The sequence below is a fragment of the Phascolarctos cinereus genome, unplaced genomic scaffold (assembly GCF_003287225.1).
Source record: "Phascolarctos cinereus isolate Bilbo 61053 unplaced genomic scaffold, phaCin_HiC Scaffold_7;HRSCAF=346, whole genome shotgun sequence".
NCBI lineage: Eukaryota > Metazoa > Chordata > Mammalia > Diprotodontia > Phascolarctidae > Phascolarctos > Phascolarctos cinereus.
In genome coordinates, this window is record NW_027556180.1 from 17,966,043 (window position 1) to 17,986,371 (window position 20,329).

General features: G+C 39.4%; 1 protein-coding gene across 5 annotated transcripts in view; it reads right to left on the reverse strand.

The window, feature by feature from the left end:
* Nucleotides 1–20,329, reverse strand: part of VEPH1 (ventricular zone expressed PH domain containing 1) — a 209,542-nt gene that overhangs the window by 75,236 nt on the left and 113,977 nt on the right. For 4 of the 5 annotated variants that reach the window (XM_020988883.2, XM_020988884.2, XM_078147637.1 and 1 more), the window contains exons 8-9: nt 19,092–19,304; nt 17,289–17,686 (exon numbers count right to left, since the gene is read on the reverse strand). In XM_020988883.2, coding sequence (XP_020844542.1) covers nt 17,289–17,686; nt 19,092–19,304 — 611 coding nt within the window. Of the gene's footprint in view, nt 1–14,597; nt 14,890–17,288; nt 17,687–19,091; nt 19,305–20,329 lie in introns of those variants that run through there. The other variant, XM_078147639.1, reaches the window with a different exon arrangement.

Here is a 20,329-nt window from a genome sequence, read left to right on the forward strand (position 1 = left end):
TTCATTACAATAGATAAATAATGATCAAAAGGGTTAGTCCTATAGTCCTGAAATGGATCAAGTTGGTTTTGAACAACTGATCAGTGGAAATTGTCCATTTGACTTTCTGCTGTCTTTCTAGTGTATTGTGACCTGCAGTAGCACTGACTTCAGGGAAAGGACTTTAAATCCAAGAATAGGAGCAGCTAGGTGGTACTATAGCTAGCATGTTGGGCTTGGAGGCAGAAAGACCTAACTCTAAACCTTGCTTCAGACATTTACAAGCTGTGTGACCCTAGGCAAGTCACTTAGCTCATCTCATTCTCAATGTGCTCATTTGTAAAAGGAGGGGGTTATATTTAATGGCCTAGAAGGTCTCTCTCCCCTCTAAATCTCTGAGTTATACTTCCTTTCAATTCTATAAAGCTCTGTCTGCATCAATGAAACTTCCAAAGCTATCTCTAATTTAAAAGGGCTTTGCCAAGATAACTATAAAAATGATTTACAAAAGACTCATAAAATACATGTACCTTTAAAGGGCCAGTCTTCCAAAATGGAAACAAATCATACCCATGAATTCACAGGAAATTGATATTAATCTAATAGTGTCAAATGGTGATTGAATTGACTAACAGAAATAGGGACACTTTCATTTGTTTCAGTTCCATAGGAGTAACTTGTTCATTTGAGCCGCTTTCAGGAATTCTGTTTTTAGATGAAGTGTTAAGGGTGGGATGGGGCCAGTTGGGGAAGGAGGAGCAGAGTCGCTGTGTGCCTGAGGCTCACAGCTTCCTATCATCCTGGGGCCCTCTCCAAAGGCATGGAGAAGTAGCTTTAGGATTGGCACAGGGCATGTTGGAGGATGGAAATGGGGAAGGAGCAGGTTGGACAGAGAATTAGCATTTGTATTGGGTACTGACATGAGCTAGTATCGGTTGAGGGATTGGGTGTTTGCAAGAGTGCCTGGTTTAAGAGAATTTACATGAGAATGTGGAAAAGAGCAAAGAGTGGGGAGAGAATCTAGTATTCAAATATAATTTCACAGAACTTCTTGTCTGAATTAGGGATAAGCTGAGCTATGGAGAAGAGAGTGAGTGCAGATGGAGGGGAGCACATGGTTACTGAAGGCAGAAGTCCTGGATGACTGTGCGGGACAGTAACCAGAGCCATAACTAGCATAAGAAAAGTGGGACTTTGGCCCAGGGTGCTCACAGTGGAGGGCAGGTGGGGCATACTTCCTCCTCATAGCAACCAATGTTCCCATTGCGTCTGCTGGTTCCCATCACCGCACGATCCAATGATCCATGTCTATTATCCCCAAGCCCCATAGATATCCATGGTTGTCCCCTTTTAGGCCTGTTTCCCCCGGCCCCAAACCCTTTTGGGGAGTCTCTGGGAGATAGGCTGACCTGATGCAGTTATTTCTGTGATGCATCTCCCCTCCCTCCAAATTTTTAGTCTCAGGTGAAACAATTCTGACTTGCAGCCCTTGAGAAAGTTGCATGAACTGCATAGTGTCAGGAAGCTTCACTCCTTGACACACTTCTAATCTCACAGAATGAGCATTTCTGTAAACACAGTGCAATTCCATAAATGAGGGAGCACAGAGCATAGAGAAAGCAGGTGGCCCTCCAGACTGACCTGTAGATCCAGGAGGTTTCAATATCAACATTACCGAAAATCCACTGGGTCAGAAAACCAGACGTCACCAGAAGCAAACATACTTTCCAGCTGAATTTCAGTGGTAGTAATTCCTTATGGTCACGGTGGAATTGGTTTAGGCCTTGGGAAGGGGGTTGTTAGGTTCCTGAAATTTCATTCCTTTCCTAATTCAGTGCATTGTGGGGTTGCCATGCTTAAGTTTAATTTGATTTAATTTTAATTTTAATCTTCCCCACAAGACTGAAAGTCAGTAACTCCCTCACCACCTTTCCAGATTTACAGCCAGGAGAGGGTCCAGAATAACTGAGCACATAACTCCATTTATTGTTGCTTTTTTTTTTTAAATAGGGGTCCCAGGGAAAAGACAACACTGAAGGACAGAGAGAATTTGGATGATCTGCAAAAATGGGGGCACGATGAAGGAAGAGAGCAAACTCTCAAGAGACCGGGAGAATAGGAAGGTGTCCTTCAAGGCTTAGCACAAAACAGCACAGCAATTGCTATGAATCCAATTTGTATGAACACACAGAGATCATATGTATCTATACATACATACATACACACATGCATTCATGCATGTGCACACACACACATACCACAGGTGATATGTCATAGACCCTTCCACATGGCATTTCCTCCTAAGTTGAATGTCAAGTCTTCGAGGACAGGGGTTGTTTGCTTTTTGTCTTTGAATTTCTAACACCTTGGACACTGTCTGGCACATAAGAGGTGATAGATGGTAGATAATGGTTAGATTCCATTTATTAAGTGTTTACTTTGTGCCAGGCACTGTGTTTATAAAAGCAAAGTGAACAGTTTCCATGCCCCCTATCTACTGGGGGAAGATAATATATAAATAGGGTTTGGGAAACAGAGGAGTTTCAGGGTAATGGGGCAGGAGGGCAATAAGAAACTTATACTTCTGAATGAATGAATGAATGAAAAGTTAAGAGAAAGCAGGCAAATACAGATTAATAATAATCATCATAATAGGAACTGTGAGAACCCAAGGAGCCCCATTCTCCCCTGAATGAAAGCACTTAGGGTTATCTCTCCCTCTCTTCTCTCTCTCTCTCTCTCTTCTATATATAATATATATATTATATATATATATATAATGTATATTTGGGTCTATATATTGCTACCCTACATAAATTCACATCTCTTTTATACATTTTCTCTTTCTCATTAATTGTACAAATATGGCACTGGGGAAAGAAATAGACCAGTATTATTGGCTCAGAGTCTGTTAAGCACATTATATATATAACTTATGTGAGCCTTCCAGGCTCACGTCTGTCACAGAGGAGCACGCTTCGTGAAATCTGCACATTCCGACATACCGCCTACTCTGCTCCAGTGAGTATTGTAGAATGGCAGGGCACCTGGATTATCTCACTGGTATCCAACTCAAATTGAAATGGGTCCCATTAGGTTGTACACCACAAATTAACATTATGTTGTATTATATTTTTTACTTATTTTATTAAATATTTCCAAATTACATTTTAATCTGGTGCTGAGGCATTCAGGAGTTTTGCAGGCAGAGAGTTTGATAGCTCTGGCCTATGAGACAAAACCATCTCTCAGCACGTGATGTTTTCTTCTGTGGAGAGACAGAAAAGCAAAATGTATATTCTAGAAAATGTGACTATGTCTTCCATTTTTTATTGTCTGTAGCCTCACCATACCACTGCCCCTGTCCTCTCCTCCCAGCTCCAGTGCCTTCCTTATCAAGGTTACTTTCATATGTGTCATATATACATATCTATCAATCAATTGATCAACCATCAAACATTGAATAAGCACCTACTATGTGCCAGTCACTGCGATAAGTGTTGGGGATACAGGCAGAAAAAATGGAGCAATTTCTCTTCAGAAGGAGCTTGCAATCTAATGGGAAAGACAAGAACTACATATAGAACTACAAGTATAAACAAATATGAAAAAATACAGAAGGGTGAAATACAAGATTGGGAGGGAGGGGGACTAGAAGTTGGGGCAGGGTTCAGGAAAGGTTTCATGGAGAAGAAAGTGGGACTTGCACTTCATCTTGTTGGAAGATATGAATTCTATGAGGTGGGTGTGAGGAGAGAGTGTATTCCAGGCATGGGGGATGGCTAGTACAAAGGTGCACAGATGGGAGATGAGGCGTCTTGCATAAGAAACAGAGAGAAGGCCAATCTGTCTGCACTGTAGAATGGGAGTGAGAAATGCATACTGAAATTAGGAAGATAGGTTAGGACCAAGTTGTTCAGGGCTTTAGATATCAGAGAGGAGTTTATAGTTGATCCTAGTGGGAAGAGTTGACTGAATAGGAGAGTAACATGGTCAGGTCAGTGCATAAGGAAAATCACTTTGGCAGCTGCAGGGAGGGTAGATCAGATTGATGAGAGGTGAGGCCAGGCTAACAAATCAGGGTCATTGCAACCATCTGGACAAGAATCTGAACTAAAGGGATATCTGTGTGTGAGCAAGGGCCAGATGGGAGAAGGGCTATGGAGGTAGAAATGGCAAGATTTGGCAACTGGGTGGAAATGTTGGTTGGGTGAGGAGATGGAAAGGTTGAAGATAATGCTAAAGTTTGAGCTTGGAGAGCTGAAAGGAGTCTCCCCCCCAATAAAATGTAAGTTCCTTGAGAGCCTGAAAGAGGGCTTCACTTTTGTTCTTGTAGCACATAGTAGGCACTTAATGCTTATTGATTGACTCCAAGAACTCCCCCAAGATGGATGGCAAATATTGTAATTGCATGTATCTTATTTTATGCATTTAAAAATGTAATTCTGGGAAGGGGTCCATAGGCTTCATCAAACTACCCACGCCATAGAAAAGGTTCAAAACCCCTACCATAGAGAGTTGCATGGAAGCCAATGTTTGGATTTTGTTTTCTGTTTTCAAAGGGCATTTTCTTGGTGAGATTCCTTGGAAGACCCTCAGCAGTTCTTCAGAGACTCAAGTTTTCCTCAGTATATGTGCTTCTTTCATTTACACGGATGGGAACTCCTGGGCACTTTGTCTGATAGTCAACATGAATTTCACTGGCTTAAAAAAAAACATTGACTACCAGAAGTCCTTGTGATGAGTCTCTCAGTACTTAGGTTGGCCCATCCGGGGGCCATAGTCCATCTCCAGACCAGTAACAAAAGACTTTTTATTTTTAATTTTTTTTAGAAAGACCTATCATAGTGGATATTTTACTGTCATGGCCTTCAACAACTCAGGATAATCTTCATCCCACAGTGAGGCATCAAAGGAAGATATTAATGAAGGATCCCTTAAAAGAGTAATTTCAAAACACATCACATATGAATCGTTGTAGATCTTACCAAGGCTGATTTTGATGAATTAAGTGGAAACGAATTTGAAACACATGGATTAAATTGATTTTAGAGTGTGTTTAGGTTCAAAAAGGAAGAAAAGCAGTGTTTGGCTTATAGCACTTGGGGATTTCTTCAACCCTGAATGTTTGAAAGGCAGCATGCAGGCTGAATTTAAAATAGGTTCTCCCACTCTCAATATTATGACATTATAATTTACATCAGACATAGTAATTAGAGAATTCTTTGCACAAAGCAGGTGGTATGTGGCAGCCTTGGGAATCCCCTAATGTTTGTGTGCCTCTGTTCCTGACTAAACCCACGACCTTCATGGAGCTGCTGGATCAAAGACCAAAGTCAGATTAGTCTTCATTGTGTCGCATCAAGTCAAAACACTGGAATGTGGTGGGTGTTGTAGTACAGTAGAAAGAACTAGGGTCCAATCCCAGCCCTGTCTGTGATCTGTGCTGTATTGGACAAGTCACTACAACTCTCTGGACTTTAGTTTCCTTATTTAAAAGAATGAGGTGTTTAGATGAATTTTTGGACATGGCCAAGGTGGGTATTTGTTTTCTGGACTATGCATAATTATTATGAGTTTTCTTTTTATTTCTTTTTAAATGTTCAGTTTGTGGATTACTAGGAGGGAGAGATAATATATTCTTGTGAAAACTAATAAATGTATTTTTGTAAAGAAGTAAAGACCCAAAAGAAAAATAGAAATAAGAATATCAATCTTTGAGTGTCTTCAGAATTATTGCACCTCCAACATGAGTTTCTCTGATGTGTAGTTTTTCTTCTTGGTTAAATCTAAATGTTTTCCCTGATTATATCTTTTTGTGTGTGTGAGTGAGGCAATTGGGATTAAGTGACTTGCCCAGAGTCACACAGCTAATAAGTGTTATGTGTCTGAGGACAGATTTGAATTCGGGTCCTCCTGACTCCAGGGCTAGTGCTCTATCCACTCTGCCACCTAGCTGCCCCACTGATTATATCTTTTAAAGTACCATGTATACTTCCTCCTATAACACATTGAGTATTGAAATATTCAAGGTCAAACATGGTGGTTCCACTTTTATCAATGTTGAGAAAAAAATCACCATAAAATCAAAACAAAACAAAACAACAAAAAAGGAATGGGTTGGACTATGTAAACTCCAAGGTTTCTTCCATTTCAAAATCTACAATTCCTTGAAATCAGATTACAGAATATAAACATAGAAGTGCCTGAAAAAAACCCCCACGAAATTATAAGATTGTAAATTTAGCACTAGAAGGCATTGTTATGGCCATTTATTCCAATGCCCTCATTTTTACAGAGGAAGAAACTGAGATCAAGAGAGGAGAACGTTGGACTCTTCATCCAGAGTGCTTCTCTACTGTTACATTGCACAAAATACACTTTTGGAAATGTGCCAATGGGCATTTGGAGTCTGGGATGGCAGAAAGACCATGGTGACAGAATGCTCTGGTTCCAGGTTACAAGAAAAATGAAGTATGTTTATGATTGCCTACACTTCCTTTAGTGGGAAGCCCGGCCATGCATCTGTCATCCATAGGGGCATCCAAAGGAAGGCTATAAAAAGATAGGCATAAGTCTTGAATTTATGAATTGGCGTGAATGTAAAAGGAAACTTAGCATAAAGATGTTGGGGACTCTGGGAACATCCAAAGCATCCAATCCAAAACAAATGCAATATTTCCCCTCAGATATGCAGTCAAGCAAAGCTTCAAAGTCAAAGATTTTAGAATCCAAAATGGTTCAATGCATTTTATGTTTAAAAGCAGGTGACATTTACCAAGAATTTAGAAAAATTAGTATTTAACTTTAGTGGAGAAAAACAAGCCTAGGAGAACAGTGATGTCAGTTCCCTATGCCAAAAGGAAATAAGGGTCAATTGCATTAAATTCTATGAATCGAAGCTAGGTAAATTAATATACAGGTCTGAGATTTCTTGATTGTTTTAAACCACTTTCCCAATGTTTTAGGTTCAGCAAGGCACACTTTGCCCCTGGCAGAATTTCACTTAATTTCTAATTCTCTACATATTTGAAAGGAAATGTAATCCATATGGTTCTAATTCATTTACACTACTCAGCAAAGGATCGTTGAAGACACACTTGATGTCCAAGAGGCACTTTGAGCCTTTTAAAATTATTTTCCATGAAGAAATTCAAAGTCACATTTCATGAAGGTCAAAAGATCACACATGGAATGCTCTAAATTTACATCACGGAGCAGGCTCTACTGGTCTCCAGTATATTCTAAAAGCCTCCTTAAAGCTTATGGCTTCTTGAAACTCTTGATCAGTTGGTCCACACCCATTTCCCACATTTCTTAACTGGTTGGATTCTACCATGGTAGGCTCTGGAAATGGAACGGCCTACCTTGAGAATGAGTGAGCTCCTTGTCACTGGAGAGTGAGAGGCTGAGTGGCTGGTTGTCAGTGGTTTTGTAAGAAGGAATTCTTGCTTATGGCAGGATTTGGACGAGATGTCTTGGAGGTCCCTTTCAGCTTTAATTCTAGAATTCTATGAAATGTATTCTTACCGATTTTTCTAGAGCAAAGTTAAACGTCCAGAAAATGCTTTCATGTAAAAACATCAAGATAGTTTCTTCTTTTTTATTGTTAGATATCCATTTAAGGGGACAAAACTAATAAGTCATCATCCCTGGAGCTCAGCATCAGGTCCCACAATAGAAATATGATGGATTTGTGGTTTATGGGCAACCTTCTTGGGTACCCAAAATGGAGAAAGAAGATTTCTCTCAGAGTGATGCTTAGCAAATCCATGTTTCTATTCTGGGGATACAAGGGCCTCATAGGAACTTCAGAGTACATGGGATCATGGGAGCATAGATTTAGAGCTGGAAGAAGCCATAGAAGTTAGCTGAGAGAGCTGGACTTGAAATAAGGAAGGCTTGAGTTCATATATTGCCTTAGGCATTTTCTAGCTGAATGATTCTGGGCAAGTCATTTAACCTCTGTGGGACTCAACTGTGATATGTGGATAACCATAGCACCTACCTCCCAGAGTTGTTGTAAGGACCAAGATATATATATATATATGTACTTACACACATATATATATACAGATATGTATGTATATATATACACACATATATACATATCTGTATATATACACACACATGTACATATATGTATACATATATATCACTATATATACATAGTATTTTATAAAATTTAAAGCATTATATAAATGCTAGTTATTATTATTACTATTTATATAATCACCATCATCATTATCCCCTTATTTTAGAGATGACACTAACCAGAGAATTTAAAGGATTTGCCCAAGATCGCATAGTAGGTGCTTAATAAATGTTTAGTGACTGACAGGGCTGCAATGTTCTGTTGAAGGTGGATAAGTGGTATCATTGCTAAGTATGAAAGAGAGGCCTAGAATATTCTCAACCTATGGATTAGTGCCTCCCTTTGGACCCTGAGCGGAAAGAACATTGGCTCTAGTATCTGAGGAGCTGGAATCTTAATCCCAGCACCAACTCTTCCTAGCTAGGGAATCTGGGCAAATCACTTAAAGTCTCTGGACCTGGTTCCTCCCCTGCCCCCAATCCCTAGTTAAACAAGATGAGGGAGAGGGACTTGATGGCCTTGAGGTATCTCCTAACTCCAAGTGTATGACCTTGTGCATGGTTCTTTTTCTGGGAGAGTTGCAGTGTGTGTGTGTGTGTGTGTGTGTGTGTGTGTATGTGTGTGTGTGTGTGTGTGTGTAAGAGAGATAGAGAGAGAAAGAATGAGAGACAGAATAGGAGGGAGAGGGAAAGAGAGAAGAAATAGACAGATACCAAGAGACAGACAGAGACAGACAAAGAGATTTGTTGGCTTTTCACAGCTTCTGAACTGACAAAAGCAATTTATTAGTAAGTATAAAAGTTGGCTTAATAATACCCCTGATTGTACTTAATATAATGCCAAAAGTAACTAGATTATTAGACTCAGAGAAAAAACGCTATTGATTTATTTTTTAAACCATAGCAATGAGAACTGGATTATTGGGTTTCTTTTATTTCTAAGTTCTCAGACTGACACACATTTTTTTTTTCGTGAATGCAGACCAAAGACGCGTTAAGGATAAATAAGTAGAGATACGTCCTTGAGAGTCGACCCATAAGCAGAATTCTGCGCAGGATGATGGAAACAATTCCAAGAGCCCGCTCTGTCGCTGTTCCTTCCTTTGAAGTATTTCCTGATTGGGCGAAGACGCATTCCATCTGTAGATTATGTCAGGTAGCCTGAGTCACAGGCAAGGGCAATTTTTAAGCCGGCTGTGTCTACTTCCCTTCAAGAGCTTCCCATGAAGCATTCGCTCCTGACTCATTCAGATGTTTGAATGTTCCCGGGAAATGTAGCTGTGTTTTTGTCAATGACAAATGGCCAGCGTTTCTTTGGTCATTAACAAAAACGGAATTTCCTGGCGATTTGCACGGGAATGTTGCTCACAGTCATTTGGTCTGGTTATGTCCTGGTCCCGTCTTGGCCAGTGGCTGATGGTGCAGTGTAGACAAAACCCCTGAACTCCCTTTGGCTGAGTTTATGCAAGAGAAATAATGATCACCTTCACCTGAAAGCTAGTATTGACTAAGTGGAAAGAAAGTCACGCTCAGTGTCAGGGACACCTGGGTTTAAATTCCATCTAGCTCTATGACCCTGGTTTAGTCACTTTGTCTCTGTACGCTTTACACCCTCCCCAGACTTGATCTACTATGCATAGACGGGTTATAATAATCATTGATAGAGGGAAACTTTTGTTTTTTCCTCTTAAAATGCATTGGCTTAGGGGGAAGCTAGGTGGCACAGTGGGTAGAGTCAGGAAGACCTGAATTCAAATCCGGCCTCGGACCAAACACTTGACACTTACTAGCTGTGTGACCCTGGGCAAGTCACGTAACCCCAATTGCCTAAAAGCAAAAAAGAAAAAAAAAAGAGTGAACTGAGACTACCTGGGGGTCCTCATGACCTGGCTAGGGATTCACCAGTCAGGAGAGCAAGCTTCTGGGGAGCTTGGAATTAGGAACAACGGGTGGAAATTCTGAGTTGATTTAGGTCTCATGTAAGAACCAACTTTTTTTTTCTCCTTTTTTTCTTTTTAGGCAATTGGGGTTAAGTGACTTGCCTAGGGTCACACAGTTAGTTGTCGAGTGTTTGGTCTGAGGCTGGATTTGAACTCAGGTCCTCCTGACTTCAGGGTGGGTGCTCTATCCACTGCTCCACCTAGCTGCCCCAAGAGCCAACTTTCTAAGAATTAGAGCCATCCATGAAGGGAATGGCCTGCCTTGGGAGGCAGTCACTCTCCTGAATTGGCCTTCTAGGTACTCAGCTGTAGCCTTTGGACTGAGTCCAAGTTTTACAGAACAAATCCTTTTATTAAGGGGATTTGATGGGAACTTTAGATTCAGTTAAAGGGCCATACTTGAGGACCTAAAAGGCCACATATGGCCGCGAGGCCAGAGGTTCTGCACCCCTAGTCTAGAGCTATGATTCTAGTCTCAGTTCCCTGAAGAAATTAGTGGAAAGCTCCTTATGTATAGAAAAGGGGGCAAAAGTTAAAAAAAACAACAATCCTATTATGAGCTAGTGCTTGGAGAGGGTAAAAAAACCAACCAACCAACCATGAAAGGGTCAGTCCAGAAGACCCCACGATAGTTAGGGAGTCCTGGGTGTTATCAAGAGTCCCTGCCAGATCTCTGCTTGGCAGAGTGCATTGGCCTATGGGCTTCACCTCTCTCAGTTTGAAGATGGCAATAAAATTCCTAAGAAATGCACAATTAAGTGACTGTCTTTCAATGCTAAGTGTCTCTGGAAAGTCATGGGGAAAGGTCATGACAGAAGCATCCTTTCAGGGACTAACAGAGAGTGTTACTTCTCACACTTTACTGAAGACAGAAACTCTTCTTTTAGAACATGTAAAGAATTCTGATGAGCGTGATGAAGGTTTTTGGTGGCAGCAGTAAGTAGCTTCTTCACTCTTACGATTCTAGTTACTGACACTTCAAAAAGTTACCAGCATAGTACAATGTTCACTGCCCTGTGTGGACGTCAGTCCATCAACCATGGTCAAAAGACCTGAATTCAAGGCCAAACTCTACCTCTTAACACCTGTGTGATCTTGGGGAAGACATTAACTTCCATGGATCCAGTTATCCTCTTTATGCGGATGATTCTCAGATTGATTTGTTCAGCCCTAACCTCTTTTGTGTCCTCTGGACTTGCATCTCCAGCTGTCTAGTGGACACCTTGAATTAGATATCCACTCGTCAGGTCCAAAACTGAGCTCATTCTGTTTTCCCCAAAACCTTACCCTCTTCCTAACGGTTTTATTACTGTTGAGGGCACAAGCACTCTCCCATTCACCTAGGCTTGCCACCTTGGTATCATCCTTGACCTCTCACTCTCTCTCACTGCCCATGTACAACCAGCTGTCAAGTCTTATCGTTTCTACTCATAAAATCCCTTTTCTTCTCTGAACTGTGACCATCCCGGTGTGAGCCCTCCTCACCTTGTGCATAGACAATTGCAGTATCCTGCCAGATGGCCTTGTCTCAAGTCTATCCTCATTCTAATGCATCCTCTGCTCAACTGTCAAGCTTATCTTCCTAAAGTGCAGATCTGACTGTGCTATTCCACTATTTAGAGAACTAGTGGTTCCCTCCTGCCTCTAGGATCGAATATAGAATCCTCTGTTCAGCATTTGAAACCCTTCCTAGCCTGGCCCCTCCCTCCCATTCCAGTCTTCTTACACGTTACTCCCCTCCACGGGCTCAGATCCTGCGGCACTGACCTTGTTTTTCACACATGACTCTAAATCCTGACTGCACATTTTTATTGCCTGTCCTCATGCCTGGAAATTTCTCCCTCCTCACCTCTACCTCCTGGCTTCCCTGACTTCTTGCAAGTCTCAGCCAAAGTCCTGCCTTTTGCAAGAAGCCTTTTCTCTTTAATCTGCAACTGATTCTCTTTTTACAGATGTTTGCATGTTGTCTCCCCCATTAGAGTGTAAATTCTTGAGAGCAGGGCCTGTTTTTTGCCTTTCTTTGTGTCCTCAGCATTTAGCACAATGCCTGGCACATAGTAAGTGCTTAATAAATGCTAGTTTTCTGATTGATTGACCTGTGCCCTCCTTGGCAAATCATTTAACCTCTCTGAGTTTCAGTTTCCTCACCCATGAACTGATGGGGTAGGATGAAGGGTCCCTACAGCTCTAAATCTAGGGCATTATCCTAAATTCCTCATTATCTCTGGGTCCCTTGTTTATCTGTAAAATGAGGGGGTTTGGAAGAGATAAACACTATGATTCTGTCCAACTTGAATTCCTCTGATCCTAAGTCTAAAGTATTCCCACAACATTTATAGGAGACAGTTGAAAATGTCAAGTAGAAAAAGATGTTCCCCCAAATTGTTGCAGATACAGCAGAGCCTTGCAATGATAACGTTGTCCTTGTGTGGGCTCAGCTCTCCCCAAAGCATCTGCATAAAAGATGTACCCACGTGTTGTGGTAAGGAACCAAGAAACAGTCCATTTGAAAGGCCTACCATTGCTTGGCCAACCCATACTCCAGGCACTGGGTCATGGTTCCCAAGTCATTTTGCCTAATACTTTTCTTTGAATATCTGGGTCTAAGATTTGCTTTTGACAACTTAATTTTTATTGATGCCCCCTCCTTTTTTTTATCAGTAACTTCACATTATACTCCTTTAGCTCCCATACCCAATATCCTCCTGTGTATGAAGTAAAATAGTTAAACAAAACCAAAAGAAAGAGATTGCATCTTTCAGTGTATAAAACATCTGGCAACCATTGCCTACTCCCTCCATATACTTAGAGAAGGGAGATCTATTTGATCATCATTTGGAATGATATTTCTCAGCATCTTCTTGGACCCTTACTAATTATGTGATCATGCTCAAGTCACCTAAGTTTTCTAATTCTCCCCACCTGTCAAATGAAGGGTTTGGACAAAATGGCCTCTGAGATCTAGGCTCTTAGGTACCTTTAATGCACGGTCCCTACCCCAAATCTGCCCAACACAGCTAACAGCTGCAGCCTTTCCTTCACCCTCAAATTCAAGGATTCACTTCTGTTGTTGATAGAGTTCTCGAGATCCCAGCTCTGAGAATACCTATAGGTGAAGCTAGACAGCAAAAACAATAAGCAGACTGAGTAGATTAATATGACCAAATCCTCCAATTTAAAGGTGGGACTAGTTATGGAAGGAGAGAAAAGAGCGACATTAATTGATTTGGCCAGACTACAAGCTCATTCAGAAACATAGCCAGCTAAAACCCACTTTGGGGGGACATGAGAGGATCCCGTTGTATCTGAAATCCTACTCTGTGAAGAACAAAAATAAGGTCCCAACTTAGATGGTAAAGCCACTGTCAAAGCAAGGTTCCAGTAAATTTGTAACATCTTAAAAAAAATTGTATATGAGATGTCTCAAAAGTCTTCGTGCAGTTTTAAGCTATTTAAAAACTTAAATCTGTACCAAGGCTTTTGGGACACTCTATATGTTCTATTTCTTCCTAAAATGCTGTAGTCATGCTTCAGACATTTGCACGTGTGCACATGTGTGCACATATGTGTGTGTTTATAGTTGTACAACTTCAAGTTTTACCGTATTATTCTGCTTTACATTATTGAAGTCGTTATACATATTTTCCTGGTTCTGCTCATTTAAGTGTATACGCCTTCCTATGTTTTTCTGAATTCTTCATTGTTGTAATTTCTTACTAATTAATAATACCTCATTACATTCTCATATTACAAATTATTGAGCTATTTGTTCAACCAATTGGTATGCACTTATTTCCAGTTCTTTGCTGCCACAAAAGGTGCTGTTATGAATATTAGTCCTCCTCCCCAGCCCTCTCTGATTTTTCTGCATGATTCCAAATTTCAGAATGGTAGTACCAATTTACAGCTCAATCAACAGCATATTAGTCTGCTTTTGTCATCTTTGACAAGTTTCTTGGTGTGAGGCGAAACCTCAGAGTTGTTTTTAGGTTTATGTACATTCACATTTGCACTTGGTATATTTGTAATGTGGTTTTTTTTGGCAACTTTTTTCCCTACTTTCCATTTTCTAATTTATTTAACTAAATACAATTTGCGTTTCTCTTGCTATTGGTGATTTTGACCAGTTATTCATATGGCTATTATCTCTGTTTCTGGATGGCTTTTCATGACAGGGCATATCAGTTTCCACTTGACTAGCATCAAATTAAACAAAATTGAATTTCTCGATGGGTATCTTTTCTTGATAATTTTTAAAATTCTTTTGAGTGAGTCTCAGTTCCTTTTTAAGGAAAGAAATGAAACCTTTGAGTGATCACATAATCATAGGGGAAGTTGCAACAGCCAGGAGACTATTCACTGGCTTTTGGATAGAGGTCTTTGTGTAACCTATGAAATATTAACAGCTTGTCCCGTGAGTAATCAGCATGGGTTCTCTTTCTGTCGATAGATTTACAATGAGTCACATCAATCTCCTTTTCCCTGCACATGTCCTACTCAAGGAATTTCCCAGTGACTTATTTGAGAAACTTCCAGGAAATTACAATGGTATGAATGAATTCTGAAATAATGGCTAAAAAAATACTTGCTAAGTTTTCAGTTTTTATTTGACAGGAAATATTTTGTATGAAAAGAAAATGCTATGCTTTTTTTTTTAAAGGAAAAGAGATGATGGATTCATTCAATATTTCAGGCAAACCCCTCCCCCCCGACATTTAGTTTACTCTCTAAATCCCAACATAATTCATAGAAGTGGGAAGAAATATCATCCATTTTGACAACTAGGTATTAGAAACAGTTTCTCAGGATTTTTCACAAATTTCCACAAGAAGGAAACCTTCCTGCTCAGTAGACATGCTTTTTTGATTCTTTGGACCTAATTTTAAAAAGAAAATTAAAAATCAATATATATGCATATATTTACTTATACACACATATAGGGTCATATAGATAGACAGTCTGCCTTAGAATCAAGATGGTTTGGCCTCAGGTCCTGTCTCATAGACATCTTGGCTTTATGACCTTGGGCAAGTCACTCAACTTAGATGGGGTGGGGTGGGGTGGGGGGAGGAGGGCCCTGGGTAACTCTGTAGACTCCAAATTGCAAAGCAGGTGTTACTCTGACTTAGTCGAGGGAGTTTCCACATCAGGAATGAAATGACAGGTTTAGACTAATTTTTTTTTAAACTAGAAGCTACATGGCACAGTACTTAGGTGATTGGGTTTCGATTCAGAAAGAACTGAATTCAAATCCTACCTTAGCTACATAACCATTGGCAAGTTATTTCAATCTTCTGAAACTCAGGGAACTCCTTAGGATGCGTGATAGCTGAGTTATTATCTCAATTGGTAGTAGGAATTCCCACACTGGGAAGTCCTCACCGCAATGATCTCACAGATGCTTTGTGAAGTTGCATTTAGATCAGGGTTTCTTAAACTAGGATCTAGGAACTAGCTAGATAGACAGACAGAATAGATATATAGATATAGATATATCTATAATCTATAGATATACTTGCATATAAATAAATCTCTCTCTATAAGTATACATAAATATATCTATATTTACATGCAGATCTATATAGACATTATCTATATATGTGAACTAAATATGTATGTATGTGTACACAGATATACATGTATATACATGTTTATATGTATATATGCATATATATCTGTATTTCAATATATTTAATTTCCTTTATAATCTATTTATCTTATGTATTTATTTTATTTTACATTTTTATGTTTATTTTAAATTTAATTTAATTTAGTGTATTTAAAAACAATACTGAGAAAGGGTTCAAAGGCTTCATTAGACTGACCGCCAAAGAGGTCCATGACCCAGAAAAGGTTGAGAACTCCTGATTTAGGTAGCTATGTGTCTTATACCGGTTCTCCCACTTGGTACAGTCTTGAGGAATTCATCTAACATCTTTAGTTTTGCTTCCTTAGCAATGCATGAAACATATGGGTTGTTGAGAAAACTAGCAGTCACTAAAAAGTGTGTTGTATATTGAAGTTGATTATGTTAACTATTTCCTAAAGCTGACATGCTAAATTATTCCAAAATTCCCTTTAAAAAAATGAGCAATATTTCTTTTGTTCCCCTAACCTTAATAGTTATGACAATTTGGTGTAAAGTTCTTAGGAAATGTAACATTCCACTTAGTCATGCTAAACAATAATGTATGTTCTTCCTGAGTTGTTGAGTGGCTACTTAGCTCTCTCCTCTCTATGTGGGCTCAGGAGGAAGCCACAGTAAGGATGTATTTTTTTCTTGTTCTAACTGGTGATAGGTAAAATGTTAAACAGGAGGGCTGGATGCTAATCTTGGAAAGAGATCATGGTCAGATATAAGGAAAAGAGAAAGTGATCTATCACTGTAGAGCCCAAATATTCTAGTTGTGTGGCAGCCGTGAGTCTGTGGGGTTCTGAATAGGGAGAACCCTATGATCATAGGACTACAATAGGGACATAGAGCATGGAAAAAGGCAACACTTCCCGAGACTAGGTAGACACATGGGTCATTCCCTCCTCTAGCTACGATCAAGACCAGGACTAGGATAGGGCAACCAGAGCTTCAACACAGAGTACCAAAATTTAAAGGGTGCTGTTTTCAGCAGCACTGAAATAGCTCAGGTTAGCAACTGGTTAGTGCAGACAACTAATCAAAATAAGAAGTTACTTAGTGGCATTTCTGGTCCATAGGAGATTATAATCCTCCTAGAGTTTGATCTGTGGCTTCCCCATGTAGCCTGGGGGACATAGTCACACAGTTCCTATCTCTAACCCAAGGGATAGGGTCATGGGGTCTCCAATTCCTGGACTGCATATATCTTTTAAAAAGTTCATTTGAGGTCATGTTTTATATACTTTGCCCAAGATGTCAAAATTGTTACTATTCTTATTATGATAGTGAGTTATTCCTCCATATATGCAATAGGACATAATTAGCATTCCTCTATGCCTGAAGAGGAGAATATGATTGTGGAACTAACTTGCTGAATGAACCATCAATCAAAGGGCAACTATGAAGTTTGGGTAAAAATCATGAGAATATTGTGGCCTTTTGGGCATTGATTTGGGATACTGGAAGATGAACTATTCTGAATAAGATGGAACAAAAGCTAAGCAAATGATAAGGGAACGCTTTCAACAGACCACATCCAAACATCGGAAAAGAGACAAGAGGACCGATTATGTGATGACAACAGTATTGTGATTCCAAAGTCCTCTAAAATTTTGCAAATTTGAGAAGTTCCAAATGCTTACCTTCAATGGTGCACTGATCTGGGACTGGAATGCTCCTCCTAATTTCCATGACATATGCTTTCACTTTGCTGAGATTTTCCTTTAAGTGCAAATAGAGGTTATCCTGGTATTCCACATGACTTTGTGCAGTCTCTGGTGTTTCTTCATGGCCATTCTCTTTAACTGCTTCTGGCAAGTTCTCGGATTCTGTCCATTTACCACTTGGGTGTGAAATTGCAGAGATTTCCAGCTGAGATTCTTCAGTATCTGCCTTAAATGATGACTTGTAATTTTCTTGACTAAGTGCATCTATTTCTGAAAAAGAGATGCTGGCCATTACATCTCCATTCTTAACATCTTGCTCATCATCTGAATTTGTGTGGTTTAGGTGGACTGCATGCAAAGCTAAACTTTTTGACCTATAATGTAAACAAAGGAAAAATTAAAATGTGATTAAAAAAAGAGATTCATTAGAGGATGCCAAGTGAGAGAAAGGTAACAAGAATGCAGTTTCTGGAATGAGTCCTAATGCCTAGATTGTACAAAAGGTTGCTTTCAAAGTGATTCACTCAGTAAATCAATGAAGTCACCAAATGAAGCATAGGAAAATCTTCCAATGTACTAAACCGACTTGTGAAGATTTAGGTCATTAACAGCCTGGGGGTATAGTCAAAGTCAAAGATCAAAGAATTCAGAGTAAAAATTAACTTGTATTGCCAAGAATAGTCCCAAACTATTTCCACATTTTTCAAATCTGTAGTTTTATCTGTGTCAACGCTCCTCGACAGATGTGGGTCATAGCCATGGGTCTACAACTCACCTGAGCTTCAAGAGTGCCTGGGGCCATTAAGTTAATTTCTTCCTATAGCCAAGCTGGTGATGAGACTCCCTTAACTTAGCTAAGGCTGGTGAGAAGATAGTAGCCCATTACCAGCTCCATTAGCTAAGCTGTTCCACCTTGGTGAGCCCTTGCGGAACTCATTCTCTATTGGCATAGTTTTCACTAACTCAGGGTCATTTTTACACCACAATAAATGAATGGAAGATTAGAGACATACACACACACACACACACACACACACACACAACACACCACACATACACACGTGTATGTATATATGTATATGTGCATATACACATGTACATGTGTATGCATGTAAATCTTAGGGTTTTCTTCTCAAAGATAATCTATTGAGACTTTTGAATTTTTATTGCCAATACTGTCACTTCTATTTAAAAATAAAATAAAATTTTATTGAAACTCCAGCACACCATAAGCTTTCCTCTCCAAGATAATAATCCCTTAAAAACAAAGAATAAAAAAAAAGAGGCAACACCATAATGGTTAAGGAAAAGTAACCAATAGATCAAAAAAAGTCTGGCATTGTATGCAATGTCTCATTCCCATAGTCTTCCACCTCTGAAAAAAAATAGGTTGTCATCTCTATTTTTAATACTTTTAATGGATTTAGATAGTGCCTTCACATAGAGAGACCTTAATAAATGTCCACTGATTATAGGATCATAGGCATAGAGCAAGAAGAGACCCCAGAGCCCACTTAATTCAACCCTCTCATTTTAAAGATTAAATTGAATTTTCTTTTCTTTTCTCTTTTCCTTCCAATGAGTCAATGCATGCTAAGTGCTCTTTATGAACCTTAGATGCCAGTAGGTGGTTATCACCACCATCATTAAGAAAGACACCAAGTAATTCAGGAATTAAATTTCTGAGAACCACAAATATTAGCTAAAAATCTTTAATGATTTTTATGATAATCTTTATGAAAAAACTGATGGGAAACCTGAAACTCACAGGCATCCTACCTGTTAAATCTCATATCTTTTCTGTCTTCCTTTGAACCTTGGCTTAGACTATATCTTCTAACAGAACCAGGAGGGCTGTTCTCTCCATTTATTTTCTCTTCAAAAGCCTGTATCTTCACTTGCAACCTTTCATCTTCTTCATTTCCATTACTTGTAGTAGATTTGAGATCTTCCAATGGTTCTGAAGGTTCCTTTTCAGGCTCACTTTCCATCCTAAAGGAACACAAATGATTGAATTAAAAGCTGTTATTCTATCCTTTGGGAGTGTTGGCCTTGTCTCTTTAACTGCCTTTCATACTGAATGACAAACTTTGCCCGGTGAAATATTTTTTTTTAAAAAGTCTGTCGATTCAGTTTAATTCTATTCAATTTTAAAAACACATTTGTTAAGTGTCTTCTTGGTATCAGACATTGTGCTAAACACTGTTGATACAAAGACAAAAAAACAAAACAAAACAAAGCTGTCACTGTCTGGGGTGGATAGGCACAAAACATGTATAAAAATGAGTATAATAAAGTATTTACAAAGTACTAGAATAGAATTCAAAGGGGAGAACCAGCTAAGTACCTTGAGCTGTGCCTTGAGGAAATCAATGAGCAAGTGTTTATGAAGCATCTCCTGACTGCAGGCCCCAAGAAGAACACTAGAGCCACAAAGCCAGGGAAGGAAAGAATTCCTATTTGGAAAGACCGGATGGGGATTCTATGAGAGGGATAGCTTTACATGGCAGAGGCATGAGAGATGATAAGGAAAAAACAAGCTAGCTTCCTGAAATAGGATAAAACTAATAGCTAGTATCTGGCATTCATGTAACTCCTGAGGGTTTACAAAGCACTTTTGTTAACTTGTTCAATCCTCCCAATAACCATCGAGGGCAGGTACTATTATAGTTCTCATTTTACTGAAGAGGAAACTGAAATACAGAGACATTAAGTGACTTGCCCAGACTCACATGGTAAATGTCTGAAGCAGGATTCAGTCATGTGTTCTGAACTCCAACTCACACACTTTATACATGTATGACCTAGCTGCCTTAGTATAAAATATTGTTCAGATCAAAGCAAGCTGATCTCAAGTGTGGACTGGGCCATTCATTGATTCATCAATTCATATCTTCAATACATATTTCACGCCTACTGATTCCAAGGCCCTGGACTAGGGGGTTAAGGGGCTTTTAAAATTACATAAGACATAACTACAGCATCCACAGGGCATGGTCTTTCCAGCAAAGCATTTT